General features: G+C 38.4%; 1 protein-coding gene across 1 annotated transcript in view; it reads left to right on the forward strand.

Moving 5' to 3' along the window:
• DCC (DCC netrin 1 receptor) overlaps positions 1-16,858 on the forward strand; it is a 1,116,938-nt gene that overhangs the window by 759,710 nt on the left and 340,370 nt on the right. The window contains exon 8 of the mRNA XM_037016530.2: positions 13,391-13,547. Coding sequence (XP_036872425.2) covers positions 13,391-13,547 — 157 coding nt within the window. The remainder of the gene's footprint in view (positions 1-13,390; positions 13,548-16,858) is intronic.

Genomic DNA, 16,858 nt, shown 5'->3' on the forward strand with positions numbered 1-16,858 from the left:
AGTGGGCCATTAGATTTGCTCAAAAAAGAGACAGAGGTAGATATATTCAACAAGGGAAAGTAATGTAATCAAGAAGGGAAAATGGATTTTCACATAAAGACAAATATAAACTTGGGGGAAGGAAGGAAGAGAATATCAGTGTGTGATGATGGGAGGAAGTGGGATGATTGTTTTAAGATGGGAAGACAAAGCCTAAGAAGGGAATCTCATCAAAGTGGATACGACCAAGAAAGATACGAAACATGGCCACTGATTTATTCAACAAATTCTAGTATTCTATAATCGAAGGATCAACTGAAATTTAGAAGTGGTTGTTTTAACATGAGTTATAAATATGTTTCCTAGCAGACGATGAATTTTCATTGTGAAATGGTATAGGAAGCTCCCTAAGAAATCACTAAGATAATTTAGGAGATTTTTAATACACATCTCTAAACTTCATAATTGATACTGTGAGGGTCTGCCAAATGGTCCCAGGTCAAACCTCTGTCAGAGAAAATCATGCCAGACTCGTGGATTATTTAATTGATAAGTATAACTTCCTTTAGGTGAGGTGATATGGTAGCAAAATGATGGTAAAAGTGCCATAAGGACATATTTCCTGTTTTTTAATGGGCTAAAAATGGTGAAGTGATCTGAATACAGGGGTTTTGAGAAAGTAAGGGAATAAGAGTATGCATGGATAAGTGTCCTTTAAAAAAAAATACTAAACTAGAATTGAGGCATGTTTTTGAGCTGAGATGCATGAAGCAGAGGATAGACATAAGTGTGAAGTGAAATCAAAATTATTTATAATAGTCAGAGATAGGAAAAGTCTTGGAGGAGAAATTCAAATTGCTAACCCAAATGGGTTATTACAGATTTTCTGGGATCATCAATTGCCATATTTAGAGGGTATATTAAATTATCTGGAAGCTCATCCTGGATCTTACTGATCCATGATATTTCTCACCCAGGACCAGCATGATCTGTGATATGTAAATTTTAAATGCCTGGATTTCATGGATTCTTCTGTTTATTCAATCCTTTCCTCTGAGTCCTTAGTATGTACATGTTCCCTCCACTAAATTTTACTGTTTTTCTAGACTTCCCTCAGCGAGTTGTTCTACTCATTCCTTCCCCCTGTAGTTATGCATTTACAAAACGTGAAGTTTCCCACCCATAATTTCAAATTTTATTACCTGGTTGTTATTACTTTTTAGTTTCCTGCCACCCTTGACAGTGTTTCCAGCCTTTCTCAGGAAGCACAGAGAACACCAAGCTGCCCCCGGTATGATCATATGCTCTAAAAGGATCGATGCTGCGCACATTGAGCTCCTTACCTGAGACTCTCTTCATGTGACAGGCACACCTGGTGATTCGCGAGGTCCATGCCCTCTAGGAATCCATCATGCCAACTTGAACAGAACTGTTTTTCCATCCTGTCACCTTTACTTTTCCTGGGTATTAGCAGCTACATAGGTTGAAAAATAAAATGAGACAAGAATCTCGCTAGGCTCCAATGCGTTGCTCTCCAGGATGGAATACAAAGTGGACACACAGCTAGAGTGCAGCCAGGTGATACAGAAGCATCAGCGTGAATCATAAATGCTCTGGAGGGACGACACAGCCCAGATCGATGGCTGCAGTCTAACTGCTTTGTCTCTTGGGTCTGTGTTTGGAAGTTAGGGTGGTGCCCATCCCTTCAAGCCTCCAGAATTAAATCTTTTCTCACTGGCTGATAGATGTTAGCTGTGACCACGGTAAGAATACTAAAATTTAACACTGTCCTTGTTCTTTTTTTTCCCTAATTCTTCACTCAGGCTGAGTTGGTGCATTCCTAATAGATAATCATCCCTTTATCACAGGGCTGCATGGGATCCACTCTCAGTATTTTAAAAAACACCAGTGTTAAGAGCATTAGAGTTGACCCATCAATGATTATTAGAGCCACAATTCTCCCCTTTTCTAATTATTTTTATATACTACGGAATTTTTTTGACTTACAGAAAAGTTGTGGAGATATGACAGCATTCCTGTTTACGCTTCACCCAGCTTCTCCCACTATTAATACCTCCCATTACCATATTGTATTTGTCAAAACTGAGAAACAAACATTGGAACACTACTATGAACTTGTCACTGAACTTCATTTGGATTTCACCAGTTTTTGCCCATCAATGCCAATTTTTCTGTCAGAATCCAGGCCAGGGCACCACTTTGCACCTACTTGTCATGTCTTCCCCAGTCTTCTTTTTCTGTAACGCTTTCTTCTTTTTTATTTATTTTTGTCCTTAAGTGTCTTGAAGGGTATTGACAAGTTATTCTGCCAACCATCTCCCAGTCTGGATGTGACTGAAGTTTTTCTCATCGCTTACCCGGGGGTTATGGGTTTCAGAAGGAATATGCAGAGGTGAGGTGCTCTTCACATGGCAAATCACAGGCATGTGATAGCTGCTTGGGGATGGTGGTCTTCACCACATGGTTAACTAGTAGCTAAGTATATCAGAGTTTTACCGCAAAGTTACTATTTTTCCTCTTTTATACTCTTTCATTTGAAAGCAAGTTACTAAATCTAGCTCAGTCTCTACCTCCCTGACTCTCTTCCTAATGGCTGTAGTCAGCTGTATGGCAAATACCTAGTGTGATTGTACCACATTCTCTGTTAATCCTCTAATGCCATCTAGGGAGTTACAGAAAGCAACCTAGCCGTGTGCTGCTGCCGTGGAGAAGTACCTCGGCCCTTGAAAACCCAGGTTGATTGCTCAGAGAGACTTCAAAAATACGACTCTTACAGTCTCCAGATTTCCTATCCCATATCTTTATCCATGAGAATTAGGTCCCAGAGGAAATAATTTACCTGTTTGGATTATGACTCAGCTGGGCAGCAGAGAAGGAACAATATGTCTCCTCGAATGCATCTTGGATTTGTTGTTTGTTCGTTTTATTTTCTAGTCATCCCAAGAGAAATTTATTTAGGTGTCATACTGTGACCTCTGTCCAGACACAACTGTAACATGAGGGGCACCTGGAGACCAGAGGGAGTCCGCTTTCACAGCCAGAGCTTCCTGTTGATTACAGAATAGCTCCAAAATCCCAAACTCCATATTAGTGATTTAGAAATGTTTCCGTAAGTGTGGCATTGAGCTCTGAACTCTGTACAGGTAGTTTTTTTCTTCTGTCAAAATATTTACATGTGAATACAGCGTATCATTTACTCTTTGCTTTGCATAAACCAAAGATGTGATAATGATGATTTCTTTCTCCTTTGGAGCCTCACAAAATTTTGCATTCTTAAAGGTGAAGGCCACAGTACTTCGTATTTTTACATTAACATCCATTATTCTGAAATAATTCTTTTTTTTTTTGGCATTGAAAGTTACCCTGAGGAGGAGATAAGCATAGGGATTTTCAAGCATATCAAAATAAAGTTGTACATACTGCCACTACTTTCTCTGTTTTCTGACTGCCTTTCTTACCTACCATCTTCTTTTCCTGGTTAGTTTAAGTTTAATTAATTTGTGACAGCTGTTGGCATATTAGGAAAGTTAATCCTTTATGCTATTATTAAAAATATTGTCCCAGTTTTTCATGCATATCTCAGTCTCATTTATTACAGTTTTCCATATAAAAGTTTTTGCTTGAATACAGTAATATCAGTATTTTTCTTCACAGGTTCTGTTTTTTGTTATATTCTTAAAACTGTCCTCCCACCTCTGTAGCATAAATATTTACCTCTGTTTTTTGAGCAATTTTCAGATTTCTTTTTTTTTTTACATTTATTTCTAGACATTATACTCTGCCCTGTGGTTCCTTCTGACCTTCTTTGCAGTAGTGCCCAGGAATGTTAAATGGCTAATCCAGAGTCACACAGACAGTAAGTGACAGAGTCCGTCTTGAACTGAGCGAGCCCTGACACTGTCCAATGCTGTCAGAGTTGCTTCTCATTTGATGAGATTTATAAATATTTTTAGTATGAATTTCCATCTTCAGGTCACTGAACCTTCCTAGGCAAGGACAATCCATGTTTTTGCTTAACATGGAAAATGGTGATGTTCATGAAGGTGATACAATAGTAAAGACAGAGGCTGGTGCCATTTGTTTTCATCTTTAGTTTTAAGCTCTTGTCTTTAACTGAGCTCAAAGTATTTTATGGACAGCCTCTGCTATACTGTGCACCTTCGTGGTCATATAGAAGAAACGACAGGCATTATAATAAAGTCACATAATCAGTAGTGACCCTGGCATATAATTTCATTGTCTTAACCTCCTAATTCCAAACTATTTTTTTTTATATCATGTTATCTTTAAATATAGCTCTTACCCCCAAAGTGGATAGTGAGGCAGGCACTGGGCTCCAAATTCTGTCTAAAAGTTGGATGGATCAATTTCACATTAAAAGAGAAATAAATAAGTAGAAAAAAGAAGAGAGACAGTGATGAAAGATATCGTTGCCTTCTAGCATGATAGCACCTTAGTAGGAACAATCTTAACAATTAACCTATCTGCGCACTAAAGATATTTGCTGAGCTACTAAGTGAAAGAGAATGTAGTTTGTCTCCTAATTGTAACCCGAGGACTCTTTTCACTTTACTCCAGAAAAAATATCCTCCATCATACCTCATACTTGATGATGATAAACATGTGACTACAGGCCAAACATATTTTGCTTAGTTACAATAACAAGAAATCAAACTTAAAAAAAGGTACATTTATTATAGTAGATGAACACTTGTATCCTATATTTCATAAGTTCCCATGCTCTTTACAGTATTTGGAATTATTCAAAAAAGTTAGCAACCATAATTCAGATTGATATGGGTCTTTAGATAAATCAATGCATTCTAATGATTTTCTTTTTAAATCACATAAGACTTATTAAAAGACCTATCTTTTCTGTAGGAATTAATGTTGTTCTATTTAGAGTGACCAAGGACAATGATGGCATTGGATGCACAGCCGTAATTTATGAGTATATAATTTGCTTTTATTGCTTAGACATCTCTGGTAGTTATTCCTTTTGTTCTCTTACTTACTGGATTTGAAGTATGGGTGCTAGGTTTGGGCCAATAAGCCTTATTTATGGTTTACAGGTTTACTATCATTTTCCTCATGGCAGTATATTAAAAAAGAAAAATGATGAGCTTACATGAGTGATCATTCAGCTGTGGACCCAATTTCTCTATATTCACCATCTTCCAGACAGGGGTTGAGAAAGAAATGGGTCTCTGTTTCTTTCTCTCTCTGTCTCTCTCTCTGTCCCCGCTGATGTGTTAGGTCTAGAAGCACAAACTCAAAAAGAAACAGGAATCTAAGGAAATACCCTTCATACACTGCTGTGGCCCCTGCTCTTTCTCAATGGCTTCATAAGGCTCTACTTGTATAAACTTAATTGGAATAAGTAATAATTTATCTTAGTTTTACATCCTGTTTTATTTATTTTTTATTCTTATTTCTCTTTAATTTGCTTCAATGGCTATAAAATTCAAGGATGAGTGACTAGGGGTTAGAAGCAAGTGCTGTATACACAGATGTTTTAAAAAAACCCTGCCCAGCCAGCACGCCTGGGCTGAAGTACCTCCCGCACACCCATCCCCATCCTGTCCATCAGAAGCATACCGTTTGGTGACTCTGTCATTCTGAAACTTTGATTTCTCAGAGACAATTCAGAAAATAGAAATGAGCCCATCTCGGCAATGAGCATTTCCTCAGCTATACTTATACTGTATCCTTAAATAAATAATTTAATCATGTATTTTAAATGCCATGGGTAGCGTTAGCAGTTTGCCACTCAGAGAACCCATTGAGCCTTCAACTCTGATGGGAGCTTTTTGTTTTATTTTGTCATGTGGTATCCTGCAACAGTAGAAGTTCTTAAAAGTATCTGCATTATTGAAGAGAGTAGCTTAAACCTTTTGTTCCTCTTACTTAATTTGTATTATCTTCAGCTTATCTTTTACTTGAGTTTCTTGCAAGAAAAATTCAGCTACTTAACCAAAAAATGTAACTCTCTAGTGCTGATTCAATAATTTTTTCTTAACAACACAGCTTGTCAGCTCTTTTACTTTGGTGGTGTCATATTACCAAAGGAAATCGCATGGAGAAGAATTGCTTCTTAAAGCCTGCATGCTGATAGGTATCAGCAAGGCACATGTTCTTTAGATGTTACTTGCAGCTGGAGAAGATTGCATGGCAGCCCGGGACAAAGCGCCACATGGCTGGGATGAGGTGCATGTTGATAAGGCACATGAGGGATGGGAGGAGAGATGTCACAGCTTGTCAGTCTTTGTCCCTAGAGAAAGCTCTGATGACAGGGGAATGAGTGAAATGGCATGTTTGGGGACCCTGGGCACAGAGAAGGGATAAATAATGACTGGAATTCAAAGATGTAAACTCAAGGGAACGGATGGAAACAAAGGGGACTGAGGATTGGGTAAAAGTGGAACTCTTGCAGCTGGTGGAAGATGCCAGGAAAAGACAGTGATAGAAGAGTTGATAAAAGGTGGCCTCACAAGGTGACAGATGGAAAGGGTACAGAGATTTATGAAAAAAAAATAGAAAAGAGATCTGAAATGAAGTAAAGTCTTGTAAGAGTAAGCATGTGGGATGGTAAAAATGGGGAAACAAAGACTGATTTTTTTTTTCTCTGCAACCTAATAAAGGAAATAGGGAGAGATACTGAGGTGACCAAATCCTGTCCTTTTAGGAAGGAAGCACTCTTGTCCCAGTTTAAGTGGCCTATCAGATTTAGCCCAAGTCTTTCCCAGAGCCTTTCCAGTAGAATTCCTGCATTTCCAATCATGGGCAGGAGAAACAGACTTTCTGCTCTCCGGATCTAAAGACAGACAAATAATAATTCTTGAATACAAATCATATGCAAGTTACTGTGAGCATCCCTTGAAATCATTTACCATCATCACTTAACCCTGCATGTTAAATATTTTGGATCAGTCTTTAAATGTGGAAAATAAGACTCAAAGAATTAAATAACTTACCAAATCATATAGTCGAAGGGTGTCAGAGCAGGGATTAACCTCCCTGTATTTAATGGCAGTTTTCTAGTCAAATCTATTTATTTACATAAATGATGGGCTCGCTACCTCCCGAGGCTGCCTCAGATCTTTGCTCCATCTCGGATAAATTCTCTAAAAGCTACTTTCTTAGATAAACAAGGTGAAAATAAAGAATACAATGTACAGGTGTGAGTATAAAACTATTCATTCATACATGTATTGATTAACCAGTTTACCAGATTCTTTCTTTCTCATTTTGTCTTTTGAAAAGACTTCAAACTCTGGGAGATTACTTATCCCTGCTGGTATGATAATACTTTCCAGGATTTGTTGTCTTTTCTCATTATGTGGCCACAGACAATCCTTTTTAGGATACAACTTTAGCTTGGCAGTTCTCTTTGATGAATTCTTCGTAATGAAACCACTATTTCTCTTAGACACCATTCCCATATGAATACACCTTCTTCATTGTTCGGCACATAGTTAGATTTCAGGAGCAGTTGTTCCAAAAATATTCTCACTCCAACCCTACATTCCCTTGGAAGCTTCTTCTGAATTTGTTTTATCAATCTGCTTTGTAATTAATAGCAGAGTGACAATAAGTATAACCAGCTGGCATTAATAACAATCCCTTCCTAGTACATAATCCCAAATACCCATTTTGTAGAGTTCTGAAAAGGAGTCTTCTAGTCAAAGTCTGAACATTATAATTTCACAGATTTGCAAAGCCCTTCATTTAGCAAACACTGCAAGAATGTATTAGATGCTTAGGCTGTGACTAAGATATATTGTGCTAGATTTGGGGATTCAAGTGGTGAACAATTAAGACTTAGTTCCTACTCTTACAGAGCATATAATTTGGTATAGGATACCAAAAGGTGACTAGCCCATTGAAGTACTGGAAGTGTCCTGAGGGGTCACTTATCCTGGTCCTGTGAAAGCCCAGAATCGAGGCATCTAGGCCAGGGTGGGGATCAGTGAGGTGACATTTATGCTGAAACTGGAAAGAGAAGCTCAGGGCAAAGCAGCGGAGTCGGAAGGATGCATTCCAGCTCAGACAGCAGCATGTAGAAGTAGCAGAGGTGAAAGCATGAGGTCTTCGTGGAACGGGACAAGTTCATTTTGGAGAGCTGAGAAGGAGCTAGGTCTGCAACTAAAGCCTTTGGAAATGCCTCAAGCCCAGCTCCCCACCCCCAGAGGCCTCCAGCGGGATCCTTGCTCAGGCTTACGCCTGCCCAAGACAACTGAGAAAGCAGAGCTGGGGGGAGGAGCCGCGGTGCTTGGGGGAGCACATAGGTTCTGGAGGGTGAAGCTCCGGTGGGGAGAATTACCAGTAACTGAACAGGCTTTCCTCCCTGGAACTGGGAAATGGTAAAACAGGCCTTTTCCCAAGGCCTTACACATAGCAGTCCCTCCATGAGTATTGATTGGAGTAATGATTGGATACAGAAATTGATTTTACCAAATAAAATTCAGATGTGTGATCGAATGTCATTCTGCTATTAACTATGATAGTTTATAAAATGATCAATTAAATAGGTTTCTGGGAACAGAATATAAATGGTTTAGTGAGTTAGTATGTTCTGCCTTCTAAACAATGTTTCTACCAAAAACCTAGAATGTATCTCATTTGTAATAAGAGACTGTCTCATACTTTATAATTGTCTTATATGCATATACCTAATGTCTTCAAATTACTTTCACAGTCTCTCAGGATAAAATCCGTGGCTTAAAAATAAATAATGCTTTGTTTTAAGAATAACAGTAGGGGCTTGATAGACATACAATACATACTAGTTTTTAGATACTAACCCAATAATTTTAATGTAAAGATTAAGAGTTAATGAGATAGAGTTCACTAACTTCCATCTCATATTAATTTAAAATGAAAAATGGCTTCAAATAACTAATTTTAAATAAATCTTCATTTCTTAGTTTTACTGAGGTTTTTAATATACTAGCTCAAAAGCCATGATTCTTTGAAATTTGAAAATAATATGAAACTTTATTAGGAAATGTTTTTCTTTGTAACTTTCAACCATATATAGCCAAGATTGTTTTTGGTTAAGTTTGTGAAATTACTTTGTGAGCTATAAAAACTTTAAACCAAATGTTAAATTTTATCTGCTTTTCCATTTAGTCAACTAAAAGTTAGAATTTGGTATCAAGGGAACAACGATAAGAAAAATATCCCAAAAGAAAAGAAATAGATGTTTGCTTCTAGGACAATTAAATGTTCCTATCATTTCATTAGTATTATCTGTTTATATTTTATTTTTGTTAAATCTTCAAGCTAATAAGGAGATAAAATGAATAAGGCATATAGTTGATCTGGTGGCTATATTTATAGTATTTAAGTTAACATGAGGAATGAGCAGGAAATAAGCTTATTGGTTGTTTGATACTTAATGCAAATTAAATATTTTTTCTATTTTTATGAATACAGTTTATCACCTTTCACATGCTTCAAAGAGAGTGAAGGTTGGGCGCTGTTAATAAGCTCAGAGAAAAATCGACATCCAAAAACACGGTATCGCAAAAAATCTGTTGGAAAAAAATCCGGTGTCTAGACAGAAGGTGGCTTTATAGAAAAGTTAACCCAATAACATAATTATTACCAAGGCTATATTGCGTGACATCATAAAAATGTTATTTTTTCCCGGGGTGTTAAAGTTTCTAATATTTGGATTTACATTATTGTCAGAAATCACATCCTTTTCCTGGATTTTGCTGTGATAATTTTTTTTCAAAAAGAGGTTCTTAAGAAAAAAATAAAAGGACCGTGTTACAGTGGCAAATTTCACCTCTTTTTCTCCATGACAACAGATAAAGAAGCTGTAGCCATGGCAACAGTAATGGGCCAGGGAGATTAGGGCCAGACTGGAGATGAGGCATTTGGAGAGCAAAGAAACGAAGTCCTGATTGGTTCCTTCCTGAGACCTTATGCAAAGACAAGTTAGTGTTGAGAGAAAGCATAGAGGATTAGTAAGAACAAAATTAATTCCCTTGTATAAAGTAAGAAGCCATTCCTTTGTTAAAAATGTGTCCCTTCCTTGTCATCTAATATCTATTTAAATGGAAGTAAGAGAGTCCATGCTGACTTCCATCCTGAGCTTTATATGTGCCGCCTGAGTCTACCTCCCGGAGGAGACACCCCCAGAGGCCTGGAGAGAAGAGCGCCTTTGTGCCGGCTCCCATCGCTCTGCTTGGCAGCCCCTGCCTGAGTGGGCAGAGAAGCCAACTCAGCCCATTTTTGATGTGATGCCATGTGTAAGTGAGGTGCTCTTGGGGTAAAAGGATTTGAAGATGTATCTCCTGTTCTTTTAAAACCGATTTTTTCTAACTTTTTGGACATTCTCAAAAAGATTTCTTCAAGTCATCATTGATCACATTTTGTTCCTTAAAGTCTAGTAAAAATTCTAGTAAGGATCCCATTTTCTTTATTCTAGACAGATGTGAAAGTATTACATTTTGAGAAATGTGCTCTCTGTGATTTCATATTGATGCGTTGGTAAAGAGGGTATGTTAGTTGTTTTTTAAATGATAAATTTATAGACATGAGACTGGTCAAATGTATGAATAATTTTCATTTTAATGAATTTTGCCAAATTGATTTCTGAAAAGATTGTACTCTTACAAACTTCAACTGACAGTGTAAGAGAGGACCACGTCCAAGACAATACTAGGTACTAACATTCATTTAAGTTTTGCTACTCTTGACAGATTTCTTAGAAAATAGACTTTATTCTGACAGACTTCCTTAGATTTTATTTTAATGCACATCTCCTTTATCATTTGTCAGGTTGAACCCTGTTTTAAAATAAGATTCTTCATCATTTTATTGATTTTTACACATTCTTTTTATAGTATAGATATTAACTATTGTCTGTTAGATAGTTTGCAAATACTCTGAGTCAGTCTTTCTGAGGAAACAGCATCCAAGTCAAGAGGGAAAGTAGGAATTTAAATGGATGAGATGGGCTTGTTATGTGTCAGAGCCCTAGGGAATTTCAAGAGGCTCGCGTGGAGAGAGCCCACTTAGTGTAAGCATCAGAAAGCCAGAGAGCCTCCATGTGAGGTCCCTGGGGAAATGGCCTCATATGTTGGTCACCACTCTCCCCTCTATGCTTAAAGGGCTGGCTTGGGGTAGGTGCTCTATGAATATTTTATGAATGAATAGAGCTCAGGAATGCTGCTTACCTTGGACAACTGCAAGCCTCTGCTCAAAAGGTGTTATTTTCCTGGCAACAGGAACACACCAAGCTGTTTATGCTGAAGGTTAATGCCCTTGGAATCACTTACAATCAATGGCAGAGAAGTGGTGAATAAATAACCAAGCTTGCTTCCCTCAGGGGTGGATCACAGAGACCTGTGCTGTACTGACCCAGAGAGTCCTCAGTGAGGTTGCCCTTCCATTGCCCACAGGGATAACTGCCAGATTCTCAATTTTTCTAGCTCTCACTTCCTGCCACCTCACTTCCTGACTCCCGACTGGTATTTCCATGGATCACCTTCCAAATAAAGTCATTTCACTTAAATCCTTTTCTTACTGCTTCTTTGTAGAAGAAGCCAAACTAAGAAAAGTGCTAAACAGGAGCCAGGTCAGCAGGCAGATTAAGGAAGTTTAGAAAACAGTAGACATCGAGGATAATTAAACAGAAGTGATAGGACCAGATGCCAGATGTGTCTTTTTACAAGTGTATTCCAGATGCTGTAGAGAGAATACATTTGAGAGAGGTGAGTGGAAGGAAAGCAGAGGAGCTGCAAGACGTTTGGGGTGATTCTGGCAAGAGAGAATGATGGGGGTTAGGAAGTGTGGCAGCAGAGATAAAAGGGAGTAGGTTTACCATCCAGGAGGGGGATTCAGGAAGGGGTCAGTGAGAGAGTCAGGAATAGGGGACACATTGTGGGTTTCTGAACTGTACAGTTGAGTGGACACTGTAGACAACTAAGTTAAGCAGGCTGAGTAGGCACCGAGGGGGCAGGAAGAGGACAAATTAACTTCATTGTGCCAGCTTGAGTTTTCTATGGTGCGTGGAAGTAAAGACTTGTCAAGAGGCTGAATATCACCCATATGTTTGAGAGAGATGCTACATACCCAGGCATTAACTTTTGCACTTCCCTTTACCACTCTGCTACAAAAGATTGACTAACATGCTGCCAGTCTTCCGTTTATTTCAAATACTGTGCTGGACAAGCAAGCAAAGGGAAATTTTACCCATAAAGAAGGCTTCTAAGAACCTTTAGAGCCAGAAATAAGTTTGAAAGCTTTCTACAGTTCTTTAAAATCTCTTTCTCTGTATAACTGGTATGTATCATAAATTGATAATGTTTCTGGAACCATCAGTAAATGATATCCTCCATGCACAATGAATTTTCCAGCTAACAGGAGTTTAGTTCACAGCAGGAATATTGAGTCAGCCAGACTCCAGAGAAAGTGAAGGCAAAAAATGGAGACTTAACTCTGTTAAGAACTAGAGAAAATGGCCTGCAAGGACCAGTTTGAAAATTAAATGTAGGCAAATGGGGACTTGAGTTTTGAGGCTAAAAATCACCTGTCAAGATGAAATACATGTTCTCTAGCCTTGGGGACTTGAACAAGTAAAAAGAAAACAGAGATATCTAGCAAAGATGAATTATGAATTCATGTACACACACGGACATGCACATATGCATACACATTTAATAGAAAAATTGTATCACAAATGATCAACACCCCAAATGTTTGAAAAATGAATTTTCCAGTCGTAGATGAATCAGTTATTCCAATGAATAACAGTTGTTAAATTTTTATATAAATACAATGATACTTTACAAGCATAATGCAATTGTTTATCTTTGTCTTGTAGGATTTTTCTGTCATTTCCTTTACTAGCAGGTAGTCCATGAGAACTGTTTCTGCATTTTGTTTGCTTCCATCAACTTTAATTTTGTGTTTTTAGTTTTCTGTGGTCTTAGAAAAAACATGCACAAGCTCCTCCAAATGACATCTAAAACAGCATACACAGGATCTGAGGGGGAAAAGGGTTTGTAATAACGGATTGGTTACCTGAGGTATTTATCGATATGTGTAAGTTCATGGCTGTGTTTCCCTGTTTCATGCCAAAACAGAACATTTTTTCTTACTGCCATGGAGCCCATGAGTAATAGAACCTGGCCAAATATGAAGTAGAATTATGTATGTTATTAGTCAGCCACCCTTTTGTAACCCCCAAGGAAATTCAATATACCTCTGATTCCATTTCCTTTTTCTTTGCTCTCCCCAGTTTCTTTCCTCCTCCTCGTAGCACCTGTGTGAATGTTCCCTTCCATGTTTGCTAATGGGTCTGCTTTGCCTTCCCGCACCCTTCCCTCCATGGCACCAGCACCTCTGACGGCCTCCTCTCCTTCTTCCGTAGCTGTGCCGAGCTCCAGCGTCCTCTCTTCTGCTCCCCGAGATGTGGTCCCTGTCTTGGTTTCCAGTCGCTTTGTCCGCCTCAGCTGGCGCCCACCTGCAGAAGCAAAAGGGAACATTCAAACCTTCACGGTCTTTTTCTCCAGAGAAGGTGACAACAGGTAGGTGCTACCAGGAAAATCCAGCCTAATCCACCGTCTTTTTAGAGTATACTGTGCACAGTGGTGGCTGCGGGAGATCTTGACCAGGGGCTTTGGAGACCACGTGGAGTCTCTACTTTGTACTCTTCACTCATTACTGAATGAGGATAATATATTTCCATGGCCTGTGCGGTATTTTAAAGTGACAGTGTTTATAGAATCAAATGAAACCATTTCAGAAAACCTTCTGGAGGAAATACAAGCACATGAATATGTATTTTCTTTCTTTCTTTTTATTTCTTTTTCTTTTTTCTTTTGCTATCATTAATGTACAATTACATGAACAACATTATGGTAACTAGACTCCCCCTATTACCAAGTCCCCACCACACACCCCATTACAGTCACTGTCCATCAGCGTAGTAAGATGCTATAGAGTCACTACTTGTCTTCTCTGTGTTATACTGCCTTCCCCGTGTTCACCCCCACCACATTATGAATATATATTTTCTTAATTTCCTTGATTTTCCAAGTGATAGAGAAGAGAATTGGGCTGCATGTGGATCAAATGGGGTATGAAAGAACCACTGTGGCTGGGTTGTGATCTCAGCTCTGCCACTGACATCTCGTGACCTTAAGAAAACTATGTAACTTCCCTGAGCCTCACTTTACTGTTTCACAAGGGGGAAATAATAATGCTTAGCTTGCAAGGTTTTCGTTAGGATTAAATCAGTTGGCAGGTATAAAGGTCGTTCAAGAGCACTGAGTATTAGGGAGACCGCCTGTGCTTCTCCTCACTTCTAGGCAAAAGGAAGCTGCATGTGTCTGGTTTCAAGACTACAATCTACTGTTATTTTTTCAACAATGTCCCCCTAAAATGTTTCATGATTTTAAGACTATAAAGTGTGATTTATAAATGTAAAGCGGATATTATGTAAGTTCCAGACTCTCTTACAGGAATAAGCTGTGTAATACATCTTCTTATTTCTTTAAATTTATTGAATTTACTTATTCTATATTCCATATTTAATCATTCTATCTGTAGTCTTTGTGAGTTTGATTCAGCAATTTGTTTCTGCTGACTCTTCCTCAAAGTGGCTTATTTCCTCCTATATTTGGGTTATTCTTGATTCTTAACTCCAGTCCTTAAAAATTTATCTGAGGGAATTTATGAGGCCAAGGTTTAAAGTACATTTTCATGGGAGGGTTTGCTTTACCAAAATTAGATCACATAAAGCAAACTTTTTATTAAGGTTTATTGGCCCATTCGGGTCTCATACTAACAATTTACTGGGTACTGGAAAGTCCATTAAATGTGATAACATTTGCTTTTCAGCCATTTTTAACATATCAATTCAAATGCATAAACAGACTAGTGGTGAGAAATTCTGAGAGAGATTTTCTTTTTTCTTCCGAACTAAACCAAGGTTGAGACTGGCATGTAAATTCTCCAGTTCTCTCATGAGAGTAATTTCATTCTCCAGTTCACCCACTGAGGTTTGCTTTCAGGATCCTGTCTGTATGGAAGGTTCTCTAATCAGAACTTACACCCTTCTTTACCTGAAAGCTTTGTTTCCTATTCTCTTCTGTTGGTTTTTAAGAATCCTAACTCTAGACATCTATTGGAGGGAAAATACCTTCAGGCAAATTTACCAGCTCCACAGGTCTGCCTTAACACTATGATAATTCTCATTACTGCTAGCATGTTCACGGATAAAAAAAATTTTTTTTAAATAAAAGAGACTTTCAAATAATTCACCAGCATTTTAGGTATGCCATAATAGAAGGGTTATTCACACAATATATATTTTGCCATATTGTGTGAAATGGAATTTTGTAATATTTATTAAATGCCAACGTGATTGGTATTATTTTATATCTGTAATTACTGATATTAGAACAAGTACTTTTGAATTTAAGCATGTTTAATGTTTGAACATTTTTATTTAAGATGAAAGCATAAAGCCACTCTGTAAACATCTTGCTTAGAAGGAATCAGAAAGCTAGGAAGTTTTCTTGATGGACCTTTCTGTTCTATTCCTTAGACATCTTGTAAGCTTCTCTCCTCCTCATCAACTTTCGGGATTTCTATATTGCCAGTTAAAGGTGATCAAAGAGATCAGTATGTGAAAGCTCAGTTTGCTTCAGAAAAACACTGTGTTGCCAAATCCAAAGATTCTATAGACAAGAACACCCATTTACAAGTGTACCTGACAGGCCTCCTGTGCCTCCCACACAGGGAGGGAACACTGTCATCAGGTTCCTTTGGTAGCTGAGTATTTTGAGGGGGCAGCTAGGGTCTTTATAAAATACCTGTTGACTTGGCTGCATCCTGATTTCCACATCTTTTCTTCATATTAAACTTCCTGTTACATATAACTAGTCTCAAGTGCACACCCATTGCTAGGCACAGGTGTCTGGGAGGAGGCAGCTTCTTCTTTCACCCTTGAATGAGGACCGAATTCACTTTCTGTAGTCTGCCAGCCAAAGGAAACGTAACCTGTTTTATGCATTTCTATATATGAAGTGTTTGGGTGGTGGTGGCATGGGGGATGTAGAGAGAGAGAAGGAGAAAGAAAGGGAGAAAAAGAAGGGGAGAGACAGAGAGAAATGACAAGTGCCCTGCGGGACCCAGTTGTTCACAGAAGGGAGGTCACACTAACCCTGGATATCATCATTCATTCTTCTGGAGATGAATGGACAGGATGCATAACGCTGTCACAGTGTCCTGGTGCCTATTGAAGTGCCAGTAGAGAGCACATGGGGGGAAGCTGGAATTTAAGTGGGAGGCTTAGTCTAGTCTCTCAAACTTGTGAGTGCTTTAAATACATAGCAATCTTTAGGAACCCCTCAAATCAGGAACCGCTTGGGATTTGAGAGGGACAGTACGGTTTGAGCTGACTATGATAGTGTTTGTGCAATAATTGGATGGAACGCTACAGTTTTTATCGTGCTGTGTCTCAAAATGCTCTTCTTTCCAGTTCACAACAACAGTTAAAGTACACCCTTTTTACATTTGTATTTTATTTTACAAGTTGACCTGACTTTAAAATGAAAGGAAAGAAATACCCATACTCAGATAGCCTGTTTCCCAAGATCATCCGTGCCATGAAGAAGCAGGCATTTGTTTTAGTCTTACCTCTGCAGCTGTTTAACTCTGTGACCTTAGTAAGTCTCCTGAGTTCTTTGGAGTTCAGTGTATGCAGCTGTGGAAACCACAGGTAATTCTGCCCAGTTGTCTTCATGTATCCATATGGGTTTCTTGGAAGCGTCTTAAATTCAACCTGCCAAAAACCATACTCATTGTCTGCTCTTTAAATATATTTTCCTCT

Source organism: Manis javanica, chromosome 9 (assembly GCF_040802235.1).
Source record: "Manis javanica isolate MJ-LG chromosome 9, MJ_LKY, whole genome shotgun sequence".
Classification (NCBI taxonomy): Eukaryota; Metazoa; Chordata; class Mammalia; order Pholidota; family Manidae; genus Manis; species Manis javanica.